This window comes from Pleurodeles waltl, chromosome 5, assembly GCF_031143425.1.
Source record: "Pleurodeles waltl isolate 20211129_DDA chromosome 5, aPleWal1.hap1.20221129, whole genome shotgun sequence".
NCBI classification, from domain to species: domain Eukaryota; kingdom Metazoa; phylum Chordata; class Amphibia; order Caudata; family Salamandridae; genus Pleurodeles; species Pleurodeles waltl.
In genome coordinates, this window is record NC_090444.1 from 387,843,019 (window position 1) to 387,865,723 (window position 22,705).

At 44.3% G+C, this 22,705-nt stretch overlaps 1 protein-coding gene across 2 annotated transcripts in view; it reads right to left on the minus strand.

Annotated features, from left to right (window-relative positions):
• PLCB1 (phospholipase C beta 1) overlaps positions 1 to 22,705 on the minus strand; it is a 2,042,221-nt gene that overhangs the window by 503,512 nt on the left and 1,516,004 nt on the right. For both annotated transcript variants that reach the window (XM_069234146.1, XM_069234145.1), the window contains exon 26: positions 22,095 to 22,314. In XM_069234146.1, the coding sequence (XP_069090247.1) occupies positions 22,095 to 22,314 (220 nt within the window). The remainder of the gene's footprint in view (positions 1 to 22,094; positions 22,315 to 22,705) is intronic.

The window sequence follows — 22,705 nt, forward strand, 5'->3', positions numbered from 1 at the left end:
GCATCGACAAATTTGAAATGGCCTGACGCATTGCCCTTAGTGCTAATGTCAATGAGAAACACCCCTGATAGAAAGACTGGATTGTCTCCGCACGAAATTCTCATGGGCAGGGCTATGAGACTTCCTGCAGTTCCCGCAAACGCGCTTTTGAATATTACAGATGATATGGTGTTAGACTACTGCAAGGGTCTGGCTGACGTGGTTCGCTCTTTCTCTCACCAGGTGGAAGCAACCACCTTGCCACCGATCCAAGGTCCAGGACACGCATTGAAAGCAGGTGACTGGGTCGTGGTAAAGAAGCACGTGAGAAAGTCGTGTCTGGAACCCCGTTGGAAAGGCCCTTTCCAAGTGATCCTGACGACAACTACCGCTGTGAAGTGTGCGGGGGTTCCCAACTGGATCCACGCCAGTCACACAAAGAAGGTGTTGTGTCCCACAGATGAGGAAGTTGAAGCGCTGAAATTGCCAGTGCCTGATAAAACAGTGCTGAGTGCTGAGACAGAACAAAACCGAACTGAAAGCGGACAGGCAGAAGCAGGAGAGGGAGAGATATTATTGGAGGGCGAAGAGTCCGACTCACTTGGGGAAGACCAAGGAGAAAGTTCAGATAGCGACGAAGCAGCTGAAGGTGACCAAGAACCTGAAGCAGCTGATGGTGGCAAAAAGCCTGAAGCAGCTGAAGGTGACAAAGAACCTGAAGCAGCTGAAAGTGATAAAGAGCCTGACGAAAGTAACGGTGACGAAGGGCTCGAAGAAGGTGAAAAAGCAGGAAAGCCTGATCAGAGGAGGGCTTTCCCAGAAGCAGACGATACAGAAAAAGAAAAGGAGAACGTGATCGATTCCCCAGAAAAATGGGAAAAAGCAGAACAGAACGAAACAGTTCAAACTTCTACAGAAAAGGTTGTAGGTCCGTCAAATGGACACGGTGCAAAGAGGAGACTAAGTATATCACCAGTAAAACAAAGGACTGGAGAAGGTTTGAAAGACGGAGAAAGGCCAAAAGTGAAGGAGAAAAGAAAGGAAGTGTCTGTCGTGGTACCAACCTCGAGTGAAGAAAAGGACTTGACAAAAGAGGAAAGTACCAGTGAGGCAGAATCGAAAAGAGAAGCAAAATTGAAAAGGAAAAGGATACCGAACAGAAGGTATTCCGGTCCTGAATGGGCATATGTAGTTAATGATGATTGGACTGACGAGTTTGTATCTCTAAGCATCAAGAACGAAGAAGAGGAAGAGATACCAATAGAAAAGAAAAGTTTTATGGACTCTGTCGATTGAAAGAGTAATAAATTGTATTGCTTGCTACAATCTAACGTGAAACAAACAACCAGCTAAGACATTGTTAAACCGGACGAGACTTGCTGAACTGATAAAGACTGAGTTATTGCCGAATTGAGACAAATGCTGCTAACCGATAAGTGACTGGCCTTTTGAAGAAGACGGTGTGAACATTGTGCTTGCTCAGCTTTGTAACTGAATTGCTAAATAGTTTCTTTTACAGTTGCTTCCAGCTCTCTGATTCTATACAGATCATGACGTAAAACAATAGAAGGAAATATTGTAAATATGTGTGTATAGGCTTGATAATTGCATGTGTACTAATAATAATGGCAATTGTGCTTGGAATGCATGGAAAGGGTGAGAATGAGAAAATTGAGGCTTCTACTTTTGCTCCTGTTACTGTCACTGAACTAACCGCATTGAAAAGACTAGAAATAGATGAGAGACTCTTGCATGATAGGAAGGAGCTTTCGTATAACGTTTTCTATCGCTTGCTAACAGAATATGTTGAGACTATGGATGCGAAAGATTGTTATGTGTGTACACAGATACCGACATCAGTAAAGGAAGGGGTGACATATCACCACATGCCTCTTACATACGGGATTACATGTAGTATAGTAATGTCTAGATTTTATGGTCAAACTAACATACAGTATTTTTACTCAAATTATGATGTTACTTTTGCTTATGTTCCTATAATAGCGCAGCTAAGCCAGATTGCTAAAGATTGGGATGCTAAAATAATGAGAGAATTTTTCGAGCCAATGCAACCTTTTGAAACGGCTCACGCTCATAGGGAGAACCTTACTTGCTCGCTCTCTGCAGTAGAGATAAGCTTTTTAGATCGCACAGATGATAGAAGGGCACAAATGAATGCGAAATTAGAAAAAGAGCTACATAAGAGGACTTCAGTAGATAATTATGATTTTGCTGCAATAAAGACGCAAGGGAAAATAGCTTTAGATGCTTGGCATGTAGGGAAATTTTGTATATATCGAGGTGAATCTTATTATGACAATATTTTTGTAGGAGCGAGTGAATGCAAACATACGTTTATTTTTAAGGCCAAATGGACATTCATGATGAACGGACTTGACCCTGTCATTCCAGGTGTATATTACATTTGTGGATATAATGCCTATTATCGTCTTCCAAAGGGATGGTGGGGGAGATGTTATTTGGGTATAGTGTTCCCAAAGGTTTATCAACTGGATGACCTATCGATGATTCAAAAGACATCTGGATCCCATCGTATCCAGAAAAGAGAGACCGCAGCTGCTGTGGTAGGAGATATATTTGGAGCCATGATTCCTTCATTGGGAGTTGTGCTGAATTCTATCAAAATAAGAAAGTTGTCTACTATAGTGGATAACATGTTGACAAAGTTTTCAGGTGCTATAATCCTGATAGATGCTGAACTTGCAGCGGAAAGAGCTATGACTCTTCAAAATAGGCTTGCTTTAGACATTCTTTTAGCAAAGGATGGTGGTGTTTGCAAAATGCTTGGTGCGCGTCACTGTTGTACTTATATTCCCGACAATAGTGTGAAAATTAAAACTATGCTTGCTAATCTAACAAAAGAAAGTGCAGATTTGAAGGAATTGAAAGAACCAGGAGTGTGGGAGAAGGTTGGAAAAGGACTTGCTTCAGTTGGACATTGGATTGGGGGAATTTGGAATGGAATATTGCTAAAAATAATAGAGGGGATATTAATAGTAATAATTTGCATATTTGGAATTTGGGGAATAAAAAGGGGAATAATAATGATTATGGAAAGAATTAAGAGAAGAAAAGAAGAGAAAATTATGAAAAGAATGGCAGAAGAATACAAAGCGCAAACTAGGGGAATCAAAAGGAAAAGGGAACTGACAGAATTTTAATGGAATAAAATTTGTGGGCATGATTTGGTGTGATGACAAGTAGTCATCAGAGGAGGGATTGATGAAGCAGAAAATGAAGATTTTGATTTATTAACGCGTAAACGTAGTATGAAATAATCATGTGTGACTTTAACCGAACTAATAAAGATTGTACGGGGACAAAATGTGCCCTCAGTGTAGTTTGCCAACATTTATAAGCGTGCTTTATATAACGTGGTGTATTAGAATTGCACTAATCCGACATAATCGTAAACGTGTGCTATGATTTGCTTGCTTGAAATGTTTTAGCTTAGCATTACTTTAGCGGAGGCTTTGGCCTAGTTGCCTGGTCTCACGGTTTAGATGCTCGTATTTTTCCAAAGTGCTATTAAACGTGTATTTTGCTTGAAGCTGTACTTTTCCACAGAAACCGTTCACATGCTTATCTTAAAGTTTCGTGCCAGCCTGGCATATTTTCTCTTTACTCCAAGGTCGATTTGCAGGTGCGGACAATGGAGGCTCTGAAAGTGAGCTAATTGGTAGACAATGTTGCAACTTGCGTACCCATCTCCAAGGATAATGTATGCTTAAGTAAAAGCTTGAGAACTGTCGTTTTTGATTGGACAATTTGAAGCTAACCTATGAACCCTCCAATGGAAGACCCTACTGGATTCGAACTGTTGTCTATAAAAACCAGGTGCACAAGAAGAAAGTAGCCATTACCAGCTCGATACCCGCCATTTTGTAGACTTCGTAGCTATTATGGCCCACTTTGCTGCGACGCCATTTTGAGAGACTTTGATGCTTTCTCTAATCGAGAGAAAGAGACTTTAAATGATTCTGGCCCTAGAGACTTTAACTTTGATTTGATCCCCTTTGCATGAAGTAGTAGTTTTACCTTGCCGCCGTGAGGCAATTGCCCCGTCCACCTTGCCCCTTAGTCCCGTCCCATGCTGATCGAAACGGTACCCATGCTGTCCGAAGAACGGTACCTGTGAGACGAAAACTTCCTTGATTGCTGATCGTAATTGGTAAATATGAAAGGAAATTGTAAAATTGCATTGTGTTTCTTTTAGGTAACCAACTGCTGATTTTGATAAGAGCCCTAGTTAGGAGTTTTCTAAATTTATGTTGCTAAATTGTTTTTGCATGAAGTCCCACATGCCGATGCTAATTTGAGGTTAGACGAGGATTCCATATGTTGCACGATGCAATTGAGATCTTGTTATGCTGACTAAATGTATGCAATTAGTTTGTTACAGATTATAGTTTTAGTGATTTGCATTGCCATTATCGAATGCCTTGTGATTCAAATGCTACATAGATTGCACCTGTTTCGCCGCTATGGACAGCTATTAATGTTCATTTACGTTTATCATTTGGTGTTGAGACACATTTATATTGTGCTAGCTTTGTTAATATAGGGAAATAAAATTCACTAACTTTGAATAAACTGGTGTGGTTATTCCTGACTGAAAGGTCAGGGTTCGCCAAAATGTATTCTGGATTAATTGTTAAGTGTTATGTTGAACAAGGTATTGCTTATGTTCGTTATTGATTATTGATTTAAGGAAATTGATTGATTAAGAGTACAGAGAGTTCCCACTTAGTCAAAAGATTCATCGGCCTAAAGAGCGTCCGAACACAGGTAAATTATTACTACGGACCGCTCTATCACTCCCTATCGTGACTTGCCCAGTAACGTTGCTTATCCTAGCATCTCCTCACACTCTATTGCCCCAACCCTAACCCTTTGTTGCTTGCCGTTGTTACTGCCCCCCTCAAAAGCGTTATGACACAGACAATGCTGGACACGTCATAACGCCTTTTTCCCCTAACTTAGCTATGATGCAGAGCAGTTGTGCTGTTGTGCAAAATGTCTAAAAACATTAACAATTACTCTCATGGATGAAAAATGTTGGCTTTGCCAATGTTTGCTCTTTAAACTTTCAGCTTAATTGTTAAATAGGTGCAACTTCTCGGAGCACAAGTGCTTTCTGTTGTGTAACACAAGTGTTTCAACTATGGGGACACTTCAAATAGGTACTACGTCACACCCTGCTAATAAGATGGACTTCAAGCCAGGGATCAGTCAATGCTAATGACACAACTGCAAACTCAGGACTATACCAGAAGGGCATCAGGATGTAGGAGATGCTGAACCCAACATCTGCAGTCACTTACTGTATGCACACTGTCACTGCAGCACTGAGCATGACTGGCGACAACATCCATTCACACAGCCAGAAAGGGCAATTGATTACTGAGAAAACAAGAGGAGAAATATAAAGGCAGAAATAACTCTGTAGGATACACTATAGTGTTTATTCTTTTAAGCATTTGTTGTAGGTCCCACGGCTCTGCGTAAAATGAGCCACTGTACACACAAAGTTGTTCCTCCAGCTGGCATTTGTTATCACCAAATTTTTAAGAGATTAGAATTTAAAAGAAAACCTTCTAATATAGATTGCAGTGCACCATATAAATCAGTTTCTCCTCGTGTGTGTGGTAAAACGGATATACCACTCAGTGCTTGGTGGATTTTACAGCCGAAGCATATTTTATTACAGCACTGAGTCCAAATTTCTGCAGCTTGGCACCCTTTGAGTCACTGCCTGTAAACAGTGTCTGAAAACACAGAGACCTGCTGAGCGATGTAGCTAATTGACAGACTCAGACACTCGAACGTTTGACGTTGACGTTTTGTAGGGGGACTTTCATAGCCTCGAAGTGAAATAGTCAAATAGGACTTTTTAAATCTGATGTGAAGAACAGCGCAAAAGCAAGGTTTAAATGCCAAAGTCTCTTCGGCTCAAAGTATTACGAATTTAAATACACATTTAAAACTCTGATGCTAAAGTCTCTTCATCTCAAAGTACTATGAATTGAAACACAAATGTAAAACTCTGATTTGTAATGTATTCTTAAATTCCACCTGGAAGTACTTAAGTATTCCTGTTTTCCAGTTTTCATTCGCTGGGACTTAAGAAGCATCTCCATGTGTGCAGAACAAAAGTAATCGTGTTGCCTTTGTTTTTTTAATGACGCTCAAGAAAGAATGTGCCACATTCCCCACTCAGATTTTTCAATGCCTCCCACTCATTGCTTTTTTCAGCACCTTGTAGTTGCAATCTTAAAATAACATACAGACTGACCAACTCAAAGGAGGCTGTTAAATACTTTATTCAAAATAATACACATTAACCTCATATGGCGACAATGGCTACATGTGTGTTTCAGGAATGTGGAAAGTGCAGAAGCACACCATAAGCATCCCACAAATGCACACACTCACTTTCTGGTGCACGCTGGCTCACCCACACATAAACACAAGTACACATACATAAAACACACACATTTAAAAAGACAAGGAAGCATACAGAAACAGGCATGTGGTGCAACTTCTGAGAAAATTAAGGCCCGTATTTATACTCCGTTTGCGCCGAATTAGCGTCGTTTTTTTCGACGCAAATTCGGCGCAAAACTAACGCCATATTTATACTTTGGCGTTAGACGCGTCTAGCGCCAAAGTATGGGCAAATAGCGTCATTTTTTTGCGTGAACGCCTTCCTTGCGTTAATGAGATGCAAGGAAGGCGTTCCCGTCTAAAAAAATGACGGCGACGCAAATGCGTCGTATTTATACTCCCGGGCAAAAATCACGCCCGGGAGGTGGCGGGTCAAAAAACCCCGCATTTGCGCCACTATTTAACGCCTGGGTCAGGGTAGGCGTTAAGGGGCCTGTGGGCTCAAAATGAGCCCACAGGTGCCCTCCCCTGCCCCCAGGGACCCCCCCTGCCACCCCTGCCCACCTCAGGAGGACACCCAAGGATGGAGGGACCCACCCCAGGGACATTCAGGTAAGTTCAGGTAAGTATAATTTTTTATATTTTTTAATTTTTTTTTGGGTGGCATAGGGGGGCCTTATTTGTGCCCCCCTACATGCCACTATGCCCAATGACCATGCCCAGGGGACATAAGTCCCCTGGGCATGGCCATTGGGCAAGGGGGCATGACTCCTGTCTTTACTAAGACAGGAGTCATTTAAATGGCGTCTGGGCGTCGAAAATAATGGCGCAAATCGGGTTGAGGCGCTTTTTTTGCCTCAACCTGACTTGCCCCATTTTAAGACGCCCTAACGCCATTTTCCCCCTACGCCGGCGCTGCCTGGTCTACGTGGTTTTTTTCCACGCACACCAGGCAGCGCCGGTCTGCTAGCGCTGGCTAACGCCATTCCATAAATACGGCGCCCGCATGGCGCTTCAGAATGGCGTTAGACGGCGCTAAATTTTTTGACGCTAAACTGCGTTAGCGCAGTTTAGCGTCAAAAAGTATAAATATGGGCCTAAGTGTTTCCATGAATATTATGATGACAGCCATAAGGATGTGGAAAAGGAGGGGTCATCTTCCAAATGAAAACAGCCTACAATCGGCGTTTATAACCTAGTAAATGAAATAACTAAAAATAGGCAACCTATAGCATTACTGACGAGTAGGACTTACTTTTATTTAGTTTACTTATTGTAAACGCAACTTTAGAATATTTCATTAAGTTAAAAGATAGCAAGGATGATGGTTTGCGTACGGATTTAGCACATAATGGAGAGAGGTTTTTACTCTTTGAAAATGGCTGCGTACTTTTGACTCATAAAGGGAACTTCCAGTTCGATGCCATGTTGGTATCCTTTCTGTTCCATTTCTGTGAAACTTGAGATTGTGTGACGTTAATTCCTCATGATCGGCGCCACAACGCAATGCTACAAGGTAAAACAAGGGCGGACCAGAACAGTAGGGTTTCTGTGCTGAAAATGGGTAGGTAGCAATTTGAGAACCTAATTTCTGTTAATAGGTTTTTATACACTTGGACGTTCGGTTTTTCACTTGTGTACCCTTTAAAATGTTAAATCATAAGCCATAGCTGCCAGGTTTTGAGCTTGGTTATGTGCGACATTTCCCTTTTTTTATGGTGCTTAGATGTGACGTTTCAATGTCCATAAGTGTTTCCTGAGGCAAGCATGTATTCCTTGAGCAAACTGCATGACCCAGTGTGCACTAATTAATCGCGCCGCTTCACAGACGCTGCTTTATTTTTTGTTAGCATCAGCACACCTTCTTCTGTCTCAAGTTCATTCACCATTTCCTAAACAAACTACCTATCCCTCTCTATCTTCCTTTCTATCTATTCTGTGCCACTCTCACCCCTATCTATTCACCACTCCACACAATCCCACTACACAAATACACTCCACACCACACAATTCCATCCCACACAATTCCACAACTAACAATTCCAAAACAACCCACATAATTCCACTCCACACCGCATACATCAACTGCACTCCAAACCAAAGCACACAGATAAAATACATAGGTGCTCATTATGAGTCTGGCGGTCCTGGGACTACCAGACTCACAGTGGTGGTCGGACCGCCGCCAAAGCAACTGTCAAGTTGCCGCCAGTCGACAGTCTGGCGGTGCCGGTGGTCTTAATCCGCCAGGACAGTGCTGCAAGCAGCGCTGCCCTGGGGATTACGACTCCCCTCTATGCTGGTTTTTGCATGGCGGTCCGACCGCCATACAAAGACTGCCGGAAACAGGGTGCTGGGGCCCCATGGGGGCCCATGCACTACCCATGCACTTGGCATGGGCAGTGCAGGGACCCCATTGGACAGCCCTGTTGCGCTTTTCACTGCCCGAATTATGGGGAGTGAAAATCGCAACAGGTGCTGTTGCACCCGACGCACCGCAACATTGCCGCCGGCTCGATTACGAGCTGGCATCAATGTTGTGGTGAGTTTCCCTCTGGCCCAGCAGAAAACTCATAATAGGGCCAGTGGGCAGAAAATCAGAGTGGCGGTTTACCGACCCAAATACCAATAACTCTAACACTCGCGAGTCCTATTGCATTACTTGTTTCGTTTTTTGTCATTTTTAAATAGCACAGACTAGTACCTCAATCACAGCGCAGGCAGTGGAGGGACACAGTGGCGTAACACAGGCTTCTGAAGGCCCTCTGGTGCTGGAGGGGCTCCAAGCAAGAGGGGGCCCCCTCAGCACAGTACACTGTGCACTGGCGGCAGGCCCCTGATTGTGTCCAGGGGGGATGGAGTCCCCTCCAGGACTTTGAAGTTTCATTACGCCACTGGAAAGACACTAATTAAGATCAATTAATGACCTAAAAACGTCAGCCGGTGCCATAGCTTCATGGCAGAACGTCCAACCTATCACGTGTGCTCAGTGTCCTTCTGCCTCTGCCAGGCCAGAGCTGGATACCTTTTCACGAGGCTGGTTGGAACTTCCATAAAATTGCCAACTTCTGAACAGGACAAGTTTAAGAAGCAAAAATACACAACCTGCAAATTAAACGCGCTTGTTTTACATCCAGGGAATAAATACTTGCGCCACGTCTATGAATCACGTTGGGTAGCACACCCATCTTCTAATATGCTTTGTACATACTTAGCCTTAAAACAAACATGGTTCTACATCCCCGTCGCCAGATAGGGACCTATTACACAAAAATGTAAAATGTTGTTTTAAAGCAATGCATTACCCTTGAAATCGATTTTAGAAAAGCGCTTCCATCCAAATATGTGTTAGCCTTTACGTTTTTTTAAACCTTCAATTGGCCGTTTTTTTCCTAATAGTTCGGCGAACAGTCAAATGTGGTGACCAGTTTTGTTTTAATAATCTGCCGCATGAACCTGCCGACAGTAAAAAACATCTGCACCTTCCCTCCCATCACCAGGACTGCCTTTAAGGCAGTGCGACCAGTGCGGCCACTATATCATACGACTTAAAAGCAACTGAAGCAGAGTTCCTTGTGCGTCCTGCTTTCAGGCAGCAATAAAGATGTCAAGATAACGCTTGTGGTTAATGTTCCAGCTAGCGAGAGAGTTTTGTTTGGCGGCAGTTTTGACTCCGCACAAAGTAGTGCAGATGGTTAATATGGCTGCTGCAAAGAACAGATCTGTATTTTATGAGGACAGCTGAATGGATCAATAAAACCAGTCTTTATCTGTCCTTTAAAACAAATGAAATATATGCGGTAGAAGGGCTATGGAGAGTTGAGGGGCACTTTTGCCAGAGGCAGTGAGGGAATCCGAAGAAGAAGGAGGGCAATCGGGGGTGGTAGGGTATTAGGTGGCTAAAGGGGCCCTGCTGAGCACACGTCTCTCCCTTCCCTCGGAGAATATTCTCTCCAAAATCTCAAAAAGGCTGAAACAATCTCTACGACAACACTGCACACACTATTTCACTGCAATGAAAGTACAATATTAAAGTAACTGGAAAATGATCGTTAGAAATGAAAATGCAAATATCGCATCTCTGTATTTACCATCTTCAGATTAAACCTTTGGCCCAGACGGCCAAAATCCATCAAAACGTTTCATATTTCCACATTCTCATAACGAAAAAATAAAATACGATCATCGTAAAAACATTCTATTTCCCATACCTTGATCAAAGAGAGAAATAGACATGAATGCACTGGTGCCGAACGGCTCGGATTTAATAGTCTGCGTGAACCGGCAGGGGAAGCATTTCATCTTCTGCAGTGCACCAATGCACTTTTCGATTCTCATCTGGGTGAACAGCACGGCGGCCAGACACAAGGAAAACACTTCTCCTTTGAACGATACCTGGAAATCCAGGAATAATCCGAGAGAGATGGCTATTTCGGTGTTTGGAGGCGTCTGCTGCATCTAGTGAAAGTGCCTTACCTGTCTTGTCCAGTGCCGTGTGCATTCGCCTGTGCTGAATCATTACTGAATAATTAGCAAAAACAATAGGTCTCACCTATTCAGATCTATTGGCTTTGTTAATGAGTTTTTAGCCATGTTGCATAGCAGCGCAGTCACTGTGCAACATAGTTTTGATTACAGAAAATGAAAGAGGTATGATGCGGTCATTGCAGGTCGCGTCATAGCGCTTTTTTTGTTTAAAAAAAAAAAACAGATCGAAAAACCCAGAAGACACACTCTGTGAACTAAATAGGCAGCAACGTATAAAATAAAGAATACCCCAGTGCTGGGATGGCAGCGGAAATTACATTGTTGCATGCATAATACTGAATATTGGGGTTTGCAAAGTAATCATCAGGTATACACTCGATTAATCACGGGCCAGCAGGCCAATGATGGTATTGACATTGACACAATCAGAGAACTGAGGTTTCTAGGGGGCAAATTTAAGAGCCCCTAGTGCCTCCTTGCACCACATTAGCGATATTTTTTTACGCCAGTATGGCCCAACGAGGCTAAAATCGCTACTCAAAGTTAAAAGGGGTGCAAGGCATGCATTGCGCCACTTTGTAACCCTTTGCGCTACATTATGCCTACACCAGGCATAATGTATGCAGAGGGGTCGTTCCCCCGTTAGAGGGGGCAAAAATGGCGCAAGAGATTTCTTTGCATTTTTTTTGGGCACTTTTAACGCCTGCTCAGAGCAGGCATTAAAAGGAGGCACACCATTGTTTACAATGGGCCTCAATGGGCTTTGCAGTATTAGCGTCAACATTTTTTATGCTAATCCTGCAAAGCTCCGAACTTGCATTAAAAAAATTGACGCTAGTTCTCTAACTATTGACATGGTGCACCATATCTTAGATTCGGTGCACACATAGTGGTGTTAGGGAGGCTCTAAGGGGAGCAAGAAAAGTGGCGCAGCACTGGGTGCAGCGCCACTTTTCTTAAATCAGACCCTAAATGTCTAATTTAACATTTTGGGCTGATCTCAGATGAAGGCAACTTTAAATGTGTCACCCACGGAAAGGCATCTTGGGACACGTGGGGGCTACCTACAGACTAACCCCATCCCTCTTAATGCCCCTTTTAGCCACTCTCCTTTTCTCTCTTATTATACCATCCATTTTTCTAACCACACCCCAACAAACATCTGGGTCATCTGACCATCTTCATTCGTGTGAACCTGAAGGTCATTTCAGTGGACATTACAGTGTCTTGAGACTCTTATGTTTTTGAGGCCCAGACCAGCTAAATACAAGAATCCTCCTTGGAAAGGTCTAGCCTGTGACCTGGCACCAAGAAGCGGCATGACATGCTCAGAAAAGGCATCAATCGGTAAAGTTTCACAGCTTGGAAGGACTCCCTTCAAAAGAACAATACCAGGTTTCTTTGAAGATATGTACCAAAGTTTAGTAGTTAGAGTGCTCTCTGTGAACACCTCTAAGTAACTTATAAATCAAGAGCCAACTCTATTGTTCATCTCCTAAGGTCGACCAAACAACATTTATTTAAGTCTCATTTGACAATGAAGTGACTGATAAGCAATAAAAAAATACTCAATACAGTTTATCAATCCATACAATGAAATATAATTATTTGCAGTTCAGAGGCAGACCATGTACCAAGAATCAACTGTCGTATACAGAATCTCCCCAGCACTGGCATTCATCAGTGGCCCTGGTCCGAGCTTGCTGAAACGTCTTCAAGTTTGTTATCAGTCTGACTACATATGTCTCACCTCTGTTACCAGATGCTATGCTGTTAGTTTCTTTATTGAAATATGTTTGTAGTACTGATGCATTTACATGGACTCAACTACCTTTCATTTTTTATGTATTCAGGAAATGCTTGCAGAGTTTTTGACAATACTTACCACTCTCCTGCGGAATGGACGTAAATCATTTGCTATACTTGGTATGGTGCATGGATTTTTCACATTCCTTAACACATTAATGATGTAACATTGATAGCAGCACCTCCTACTATGAAAATTTTTCTATCACCACTGCTTGCCAGTGTCCACATGTAAGAAATTAGGTTATTAGTTGGGAGGGATCAAAGTTAATAAACACAGCCCTTGTCTATCCTCTCCCTCACCAAGGACCCCACCATTGCCAAGACCAACCTCCACGAAGAAATGAAGGCTATCGCCGAATGGATGAAGAACAGATGCCTGAAACTGAATTCTGACAAGACTGAGGTCCTCATCTTCAGCTCCACCCCCTCCACTTGGGACGACTCCTGGTGGCCTGCCACACTGGTAACCGCACCGCCACCCACCGACCACTCACGCAACCTGGGATTCACCCTGGACTCATCACTATCATTGACCCAGCAAGTCAACGCCATCTCCTCCTCCTGCTTCAACACCCTCTGCATGCTTCAGAAGATTTGCAAATGGATCTCCACTGAAACCAGAAAGACGGTCACTCAAGCCCTCGTAAGCAGCAAATTGGACTACAGCAATGCCCTCTAAGCAGGAACCATGGCCAAGCTCCAGAAAAGACTGCAATACATACAGAACGCCTCTGCACGCCTCATCCTGGACATCCCCCGCCACTGCCACATCACAGCTCACCTGAGAGACCTACACGGGCTCCCCGTCAACAAGAGAATCACATTCAAACTCCTTACCCACAGCTTCGCTTCGCCAACCTTGCCCCTTCCACCGTCCCACGCATCCACAGAACGACTGCCGGTGGCAGATCGTTCTCCCAGTTCGCCCCCAAGACATGGAACACTCTTCCCACCCACCTGCGTCATACACGGGACCTACTTACCTTCAGGAGACATCTCAAGACATGGCTGTTCTAGCAATAGCAGCCCCCCTCCCCTCAGCGCCTTGAGACCATCATGGGTGAGTTGTGCGCTGTACAAATACACTGATTGATTGATTGGCAGAGTGAATCACAAAAGTCACTAAATAAACCTGTGCTTATCCCTCTGGTAGTTTGCAACAAAACCAATCAGGCTGTAACCTAGAGGCAATGTGTAAAGTAGTTATGCAACACTGAGGCAGTAATAAAGTGGAAACACAAGAATAAAAATAGGGCCGATGGAGCCGGCACATTCAGGTTCGCCTAGGCGAGGCCTGGGGAGCTTCAGCCAGTGCAGCGTCAGTTCCTTAATGCCACTGGGGAGGGGAGGCGTCGGTTCCTTGCTGCTAGGAAGGGGAGGTTAGGCATTGGTTCCTTACGGTTACATGGGAAGTGATGTGGCATTGGCGGTGAGGCATTGGTTCCTTATGACAAGGTGGGGTAGGGGCAGATGAATACAGCAGGTCAAACCGCAAGGCATCAACTTCACTGGGTGACGATTACATTATGGGACCACAGGTGCTGCGGCGCAGTCGGAGACGGGTGTCACGGACTTCGGTGACACGCCATTCTGGACTCACACTGTGGCAGGACTTTGGAGGAGTGGTGGCAGTGTTGGGGACTGCATTTGTAGGCTGCAGTCGTTGCACTCAGCGGGGACCACAGCTCTGGTGCAAGCAGCAACGCAGGGCCTGGGAGCAGCGCAGGTTCCGAAGTCGATGTACCAGTTTCTTCCTGCCTGCACCAGAACTCACTTCCAAGGGCCTAGGTACTGGATTTGGCACCACTTGGTAAATCAGGACTCTCAATAAGAGAGCCCAGGTTCTGGCAGATGAAGTCTTTGTTGGCCCTGAGCCTTCTTAACAGGAGGCAAGCTGAGTTCAAGCCCTTGGAGAACCTTTGAAAGCAAGATGTAAAAAGCAAAGTCCAGTACTTTGATTTCCAGGACAGAAGCAGCAAGCAGCAAGCAGCAGGCCAGTACAACAAAGCAACAGGCAGAGTGGCAATCCTTCCTAGAGCATCCAGCTCTTCTTCCGGGTAGAAGGTCCTCAGTCCATAAGTGTTTTAACTAGGTGGTGTCAGAGGTCCAGTACTTATACCCGTTTCTGTCTTTGATGTAGGCAAACTTCAAAGAGAAGTCTTTGAAGTGCACAAGACCCCACCTTTCCCTGCCCTGGTCCCAGGCACACTCCAGGGGTTGGAGACTGCCATTTGTGAGGACAGGCACAGCCCTATTCTGGTGTAAGTATCAGCTCCTCCCACCATTGTAGCTCAAGATGACACAACAGCCTGGTGATGAGCAATCAGTCTATGCAAGGCACACCTTAACTCCCTTTGTGTGATTGTCTAGAGTGAATGCACTAACAGCCCAACTGTCATCCTGACCCACAAGTGTATTCAGCAGACAAGCAGAGGCACAGAATGGTTAAGCAAGAAAATGCCCACTTTCTAAAAGTGGCATTTTCAAACTTTCAATTAAAAAAACAGCTTCACCAAAATATATGCTTTTAAATTGTGAGTTCAGAGACCCCAAACTCCACATCTCTATCTGCCCCCAATGGAAAATTACACTTAAAAGATATTTCAAGGCAATTCCCATGTTACTCTATGGGAGAGATAGGCCTTGCAATAGTGGAAAATAAAATTAGTAGTATTTCATTATCAGGACATGTAAAACACACCAGTACATGTCCTACCTTTTAAATACACTGCACGCTGTCTATGGAGCTGCCTTGGTCCTACCTTACAGGTGACATTCAGGTAATAAGAGGGAAGGTTTGGGCCTGGCAAGTGATTGCATTTGCCAGATTGGTGTGGCAGTTTAAAACTGCACACACACAGCAATGGCAGGCTGAGGGATGTTTGCATACCTACTCATGTGGGTGGCATAATCAGTGCCTCAAACCCACCAGTAGCCTTTTATTTACAGGCTCTGGGCACACCTGGTGCACTATACCATGGAGTTACTAGTAAATCAAATATGCCAATCATAGATAAACCAATCACCAGTACAATTTAGACAGCGAGAACTTGCACTCAAGCACTGGTCGGCAGTGGTAGAGTTCCCAGAGCCCTAAAACCAGCAAAACAAAAATTCAGCACAGGATCCAAAAAAGGAGGTCAGAGGCAAAAAAACAGAGGAAACCACACCAAGAGCTGCCAGGTCAAACATCAACACACACATTAATTAACACAACATGAACATCATGTACATGTGGGCATAAATCAGATTCAGAGATATTACTAGCAGTACTAGGCCCAACTGTGTTAAATCAACATTAGCAGTATGTACATGTGAGAAACAAATATATTTTCACTTCAAGCACCCTGATGCAGTGCCAACATGCTGTCAGCATGAGACTCACCCTAGCGATTGCCCCAATTCAATGTCACATGATTCTAGGATGCACCCCAGCTCACAACGAAAACAGCAATGTGTACATACAGAGAACAGCAGCACTTTTAGAAAGTTCTGTGGCCTAGGCGACACAGGTAACACCCAGTGTCAAATGTGATAGTCCCCAGACCAAGAAACAAAGTGTACACCACACCACCGTGCAGCCGTGCAGTGAAGTCAACCGTAGGGGGTCACTCCCACTCACTTGCTCTGTACCGCTATGGGTTGCCATTGATATCAGCCAAGCTACTATAACATGAACTCACTCACACTAGCTCCAAGGTCCCCAATGCGGTGCACTGATATCGGCAAGCTAGTGGTTGCTGCACTTGCAGACCACCCCCAATTGGTCCAAACTTTCCACCAACCAGTTCCTACTACCCTTCCCCCTCATAAGTTGGAGATTATAGCACCCTTTCCCCATATAGTAGGCCACTCAAGTCTGGAATTACACTTATTCAGGATCCTGGTGCAAAAATGGAGGGTAAGCACAGAGATAATGGCTGATCAGGCAATAGTCGACAAATGGAGATCTGGCCACCCTTTGGGGTGTTCACTCAGGGGTTTCTGCACCGTGCCGTCCAGCATGGGCTCTGGTCTACCAAACCGTTCACAGTGGTGCCCAGCTCCACCAGGTGCTCCAATATACAAAGAGTTACCAAATCCACACCTCCCATAGGAGGCAAAATGTGTGGGGCATGATGACTTAAGTCTCTCCGGACAGTCCTAGTTGCACACAAAGGGTTACTAAATCTTCACCGCCCTGTAATGAATTCAACATCTGGTGCGCAATGTGTTGAGGTGCACAAGACAATTCCTGACACACAGGAAAAGTTAGAAATACCGTACCTCCCTGGAATGAGACACAATGTCTGGTGATGACTTGAGTCACACCAGTCAAATCGGGTAACACATGGAGAGTTACTAATGCCAGGCTTCCATGGAATGAGGCACAACATCTGGTGCTCGATGGCTTGAGTGGCACCAGACAAATCCGATCCCACATGGAAAGTTACCGATGTTGTACCTCCTTGGAATTAGGACCAACATCAGGTTTGCAATGACTTATGTGACACCAGACAAATCCGATCACACACGGAAAGTTACCAATGTCGTACCTCGCTGGAATGAGGCACAACATCTGGTGCGCGATGACTTGAGTCACACCAGACAAATCTGATCACACAAGGAAAGTAACCAATGCCCTACCTCCCAGACAAATCCAGTGACACACACATTGATGCAAGTTCAGCAGTGCTGCATAAGGTAGAATGAAACACTGCTTGGGGTACACTCTAACCGGTGAGGTTTGCAACCAGTGATTAAAACACCACACACAATGAGCGTACAGTTGGGTGTTGCACAAGAGAAATGCAACAGTGCTTGACAAAGGTGGGCCACGTCTGGTCCCACAACCGGTGAATCCGCTCACTACCAACAAGACGCTTATGCATGTTGTGGGCCCACGATGAACAGCCACACTCCTTGAATGTGGGCAGTACTTTGAAAGCTCTGCACCAGGAAAATTCATTCTCCATGTGCCTTACTTAGTTCCTTGCCTGCAGTGCTGCTACCAGGTGATGTCCAGCAGATGATGTAGGCACTTAAGAGGGCACAGCTCTGAGGCCTTTGATGTCCCTGAGACCTCCACAGAGAACAGGAGGCAAGTCAACAAGCCCAAGGTAGGGAGAACCCATGGGGGTTCTTCTCCACTGGGCATGGGACACCCCTGTGTACCTGTCCAGCCTCCTGTCCACCACCTGCCCCGCACTTCAGGGGGTGCTCTAGGGATAGCAGAGGGATTGGCTACAATGTTAGTAGTACCTCCATCTGCATTGGCAGGCCTGTTAGATGCTTCACAAGCTACTCTAGAGGGTGGCATTTGTAGCCAGGGCTGTACCTGCCCTGTGTATGTGGTGTACCTTTCTTACAGGGCCCTAAAAGGTACAGCACCTGAACCTATTATGTAAGCGCACCCTCCTAGCATGTGTAGGCAGGGGACACACTGCAGTACAGTGGGAAAGTGCCCAGAGTCCTAAGGCCACACAAAGAGAGCCAACCAAAGACCGGGAGGAAAAAGCAAAAAATGTCAGGGATATCCCCTAAGAAGGGACATCTTCAACGGTGCTAAAAATCACAAAGCTCCAAAGGCTGTTATGTGGTTGTGCTGAGCTGGGGAAAAATCAAAAGTTCCGGCCAACCGCAATGGAGCATGGGTGGGATTCAGGGACCAAGTTCATCCTGATGCGGAGTTTACATTCCAGCTCAGTCCAGTTCTATTCGAAGAGCCTCAGACAGAGCTTTGCATTGGTAGCGGCCATGAGAAGATCATTCTCAACTTAAGGCGCTGGCCACCAGTCAGAGTTTGAGTGCAAGAAGATCATCATTGTTATGAAGAGCACGTTTTTGGTTAGAGTGTCGCATGGGTGGGAGATACAGCAGTCACTGCTGGTGTGAAGAGCAGGAACTTGTGTTTTTGGGAGACAAGGGTGGTTGTTGCTGATGTGAAGAGCCCAGAACCTCTGGATTTTCAGTTTGCCGGGTGGAAGAGTACTCTCTGACACCACCCAAGGATCCAGGACTTGGGGAGGCACCTCATGGGGATCAGGTCTCACTCCAGGAGAGACCAGCAGCAGGGTCCTGGCAGGTCCACTTGGGGTTGGTCAGTTGTAGAGAAGACCTCTGGAAGTTTGTTGTGTCCCTGTAGCTCAAACATGAAGTCAATCGGAGACACTTCTGGGATCCGTGTTCAAGACAAGCAGGTCCACTCTACCTTCTTCAGTCAGCAGGGCAGTCCTTCTTCTGAATATTCATTAGGTAGAGGAGTGTTCTGATGAAGGTTTCTGAAAGTGGCTCTTGTATACCAAGTGGCAGCCTGTGTGTGGAAGTCACTTTATATAACTCTATCTAGTTGTGGTCAGTTCTTCCTTCTTCCCTTGATTGTGCTCCAATCTGTCTTGGGAAAAAAGGGCAGGAATGCCCAGGTTTGAGCTGCATTTGCCCGTTACAGGGCAGGCACCTTCAGAACTCAGGAAGAAGGTTGTACAGCCCTCAGGCTACCCTTTGAAGCTACGGAAGGGCTGAGTACAACCCCTCAGGTCATCCTGTCCAGGAGAGGAATACCCTTCCTTACACCCAAGGCCCTTTTGTCACCTGTCTTAATGGAATTCGCATCCCACCAAAGGAGAGACATTAACAGTCATGTGACCCTGGACACTGGCAGAAAACACATTTGGTTTAGGCAAGAAAGTGCGCCTTTCTAGAAGTGCCATTTTCCGAATAGTAATGTAAAATCTGGTTTTGCAACTAGCAAGGATTTTAAACTACAGTTCAAATGAGCAGAAGAAGTGATTCTTTATCATTTGTTAAGTGTAATAAAGTTACCCAGGGTTACTCTACATAAGAGCTTGGCTTGCTGCAGTGAAAAACGGCTTTGGAGACTTTTCACTGCCAGGACATGCAAAACCTAAGAACATCTACTCTACTGAAGTACATGCACTCTGCCCTGCGAGCCATTAGGGCCTACTTTAGCAGTGACATTTTAGTATTAAAACAGAAGTTCTAGGCCTGGCAAAAGGATTATTTGTCAGGTTCAAATGGCGGTGTAGAACTACACACATAGGCTGCAAAGGCAGGTCTGGAGAAATGCTTCACAGGGCTAGATTAGTGGGTGGCACGATACGTGCCGCAGCCCACTAATAGCACTTCAATTGCAAGTCCTGGGTACATATAGTACCACTTGCTAAGGACTGATGAGTAAATTAAGGAGACGAGTGAGGTGAATAACAACTTTACCATGTTTAGGAGGGAGAGCAGAAGTACTTTACCACTGATTAGCAGGAATAAAGTGTGCAGAATCCTAAAAGCCAAAACAATGGGCTCAGCAAAAGAAGACACAAATCTGGCCCAGATTCAACACCATAAATAGATGATTGTTTTGGAATGCTGTGACACTGAGTTGGGCAGATACTATAAATGGTGCAACCAATTACGTTGCATGTACAATCTCACACCGTCAGCCAAATGCACCAAGCACACATTAGATGCCTTCTGGCCAATTCTTTCTTCTTCCCTTGCTCATTCATTTATGAGCCAGGCATATCAGTGTAGGTGTATTCTCTCACCCACCACAGATCTTTATTGCATTGGCAAGTTCAGAGAGGTGACAGGCCTAAACCTAATTGTGGCTAAGTGCGGCCAACGCAATCAAGCACAGCAGCCGGTGTAGAGGCCCCTCAGGCCCATAGATCCCATTCACTGCACCAGCTTTAGCATTGATAGCTGTGCCCTCATTATTATGGACACTGTGAGAGGCTATAAAGCTCCTCGCATGTGGAATTTCATGTGAAAATCTGGACTTGATAAGTTATTACGAAAGAAAAATAGATTGACAACATCCATCCATTCGACAGTCACAAGGAACAGGCCTTTTAAGTTAACTCTTGAGAAAATATCCCTTACACCAACATTGTCAGCTACCACATGTGTGAAAATAGAGCCATTTGCAAGGAAACATAGGTAAAATGGGAAACTCTGCTACTGTGAGCAGCCCAGGAATCACAATCAATGTGAGACTACAACACGTATTAAAACATTTTGATACCGTTACTTGTGAACTTCCCACCTAGAAACACTTAGGGGCAGATTTAAGAAAAGTGGCGCTGCATCCAATCCAGCGCCACTTTTCTTGCACCCCTTAGCGCACCATGGAAGTAGTTAGGGAACTAGCATCAAAAATGTTTATGCTAGTTTGGCGCTTTGCAGGATTAGCGTCAACAATTTTGAAGCTAATCATGAAAATCACATTGAGGCCCATTCTATTTAATGGTGTGCCTCCTTTTAACGCCTGCTCTGTGCAGGCGTTAAAAATGCTGCAAAAAATGTCATAAACAAATATTTTAGATTTATTTGCGCCATTTTTTTGGCCCCCTAGTGGGGGACGCCCCCCTTGCATACATTATGCCTGGCACAGGCACATTGTGGCGCAAGGGGGCTACAAAGTAGAGCAATGCATGCATTGTGCCGATTAATAAAGCTGGTGCAGCAATTTTGGCCTCGTTAGGCCACATTACCGTACAACAAAATGACGCTAATGTGGATCAAGGAGGCACTATGCCCTCTTAAATCTGGACCTTAGGGTGTTATTTACCAAGGCTTGGGTGGGCTTTTGGGCTGCAAAGCGCAGCAAAGCATTTTGTCTATTTACTTACCGTTATGAAACCTGTGGGTACAGTGAAAAACTGTGCAACACACGCAAGCGCATGGGCATCCGTTAGTAAACAACTCGCATACGTAGCCAAAATTAAAACCCAAGCAGTAATGTTATAAACCGTGTTTTTACTAAGCTACTTCAACCAAGTGAAAACTACTTTTTCAACCTTTTCAAGGTTCCTATCAACTTTGCTGCATTCTATGTCGGCGGTTCAAAGTACTTATCGTTCATGTATTTCATGCACAAATTTCCATGTTAAATAATATTTCCTTTTAGCTGCCTGAGGCCAGAATAAAATTACTAAATATTTGATTTTTGCTTGACATGTGGGAAGTGTTTATGGCCTGCATCTGAAAGGAACAAAAAGCCCTTCGCTGCAGCTTGGGATTTCTTTCGCATCCCTGCTTACATTTTAATAGTAAGAACTCAGAGAGCAGCAGCAACGCAAAGTTTTGCTCTATCTATATATAACTTGGTCACAATTATACAGATGAAACGCTCGGAAATTCTAATGTTAGTACCCCGGGATTCATACAAGGCTAGAAATTATAATATTTTTCATAAAAAATACCGATAATTTATCTATGTATTTACTTTGTAGCTCAGACTCGGTACCTGAGTGTTTCATAAGACTTTGCATTACTTTTCACCAATTGCCCAGAAAGGGACTGGCTGAGCACTCAGGGATCTGCTGCTTTCCCAGCAGGTGCCACCTCACAGCAGAGCTCATTAGATTATTTAAACTCCATGGAACATTGGCATAAAAAGTTCCTCAGCTTACCTTTTCTTGCTGTCTCGTTTGGCAGACTTTTCTAGGATCGCCCTTCGTCTCAGGTAATCGTTCTGAATTTCATTGTACTTGGCAGTGTGTTCTTTAATAAGATCTGTGGTTTTCTTGTGGTGTCTCTTGACGAGGTCCTTCATCTCTTTATAGTGTTTCTTTTGAAGTTTGACAAACGACTTCTGTTGTTTGAGCTCCTCTATTGTCTGGGCTTCTACCTCTGCAACAAACAATGACAACTATTAGGTAAACTTTGACGATTTACTAAGGTTTAGTGACATTTGGAAGAAGGTCCATAGTTTCATTGCTGTGCATTTATAGCACTAAAGGAATTTTTAAAGCTGCTTGTGTGGAATGCACTAAAGGTCTTAATATAATTACTGTTATATCAATACATTAGTAGCATATGTTTACATCTAATGCCAAAAACAAATGTAAGCTTAGACAGAATAATTTATAAGAAACCAAAACATTATTCTCTAAAGTATAACACCATTGGTGTCTAAAATTGGTTCAGCATATTATTTAAATCTCCACAAAGGATAAATGTACATAAAAGGAACCTAAATAAATATAATGCATCATCAGTGGAAATCCAGAACATTTTAATG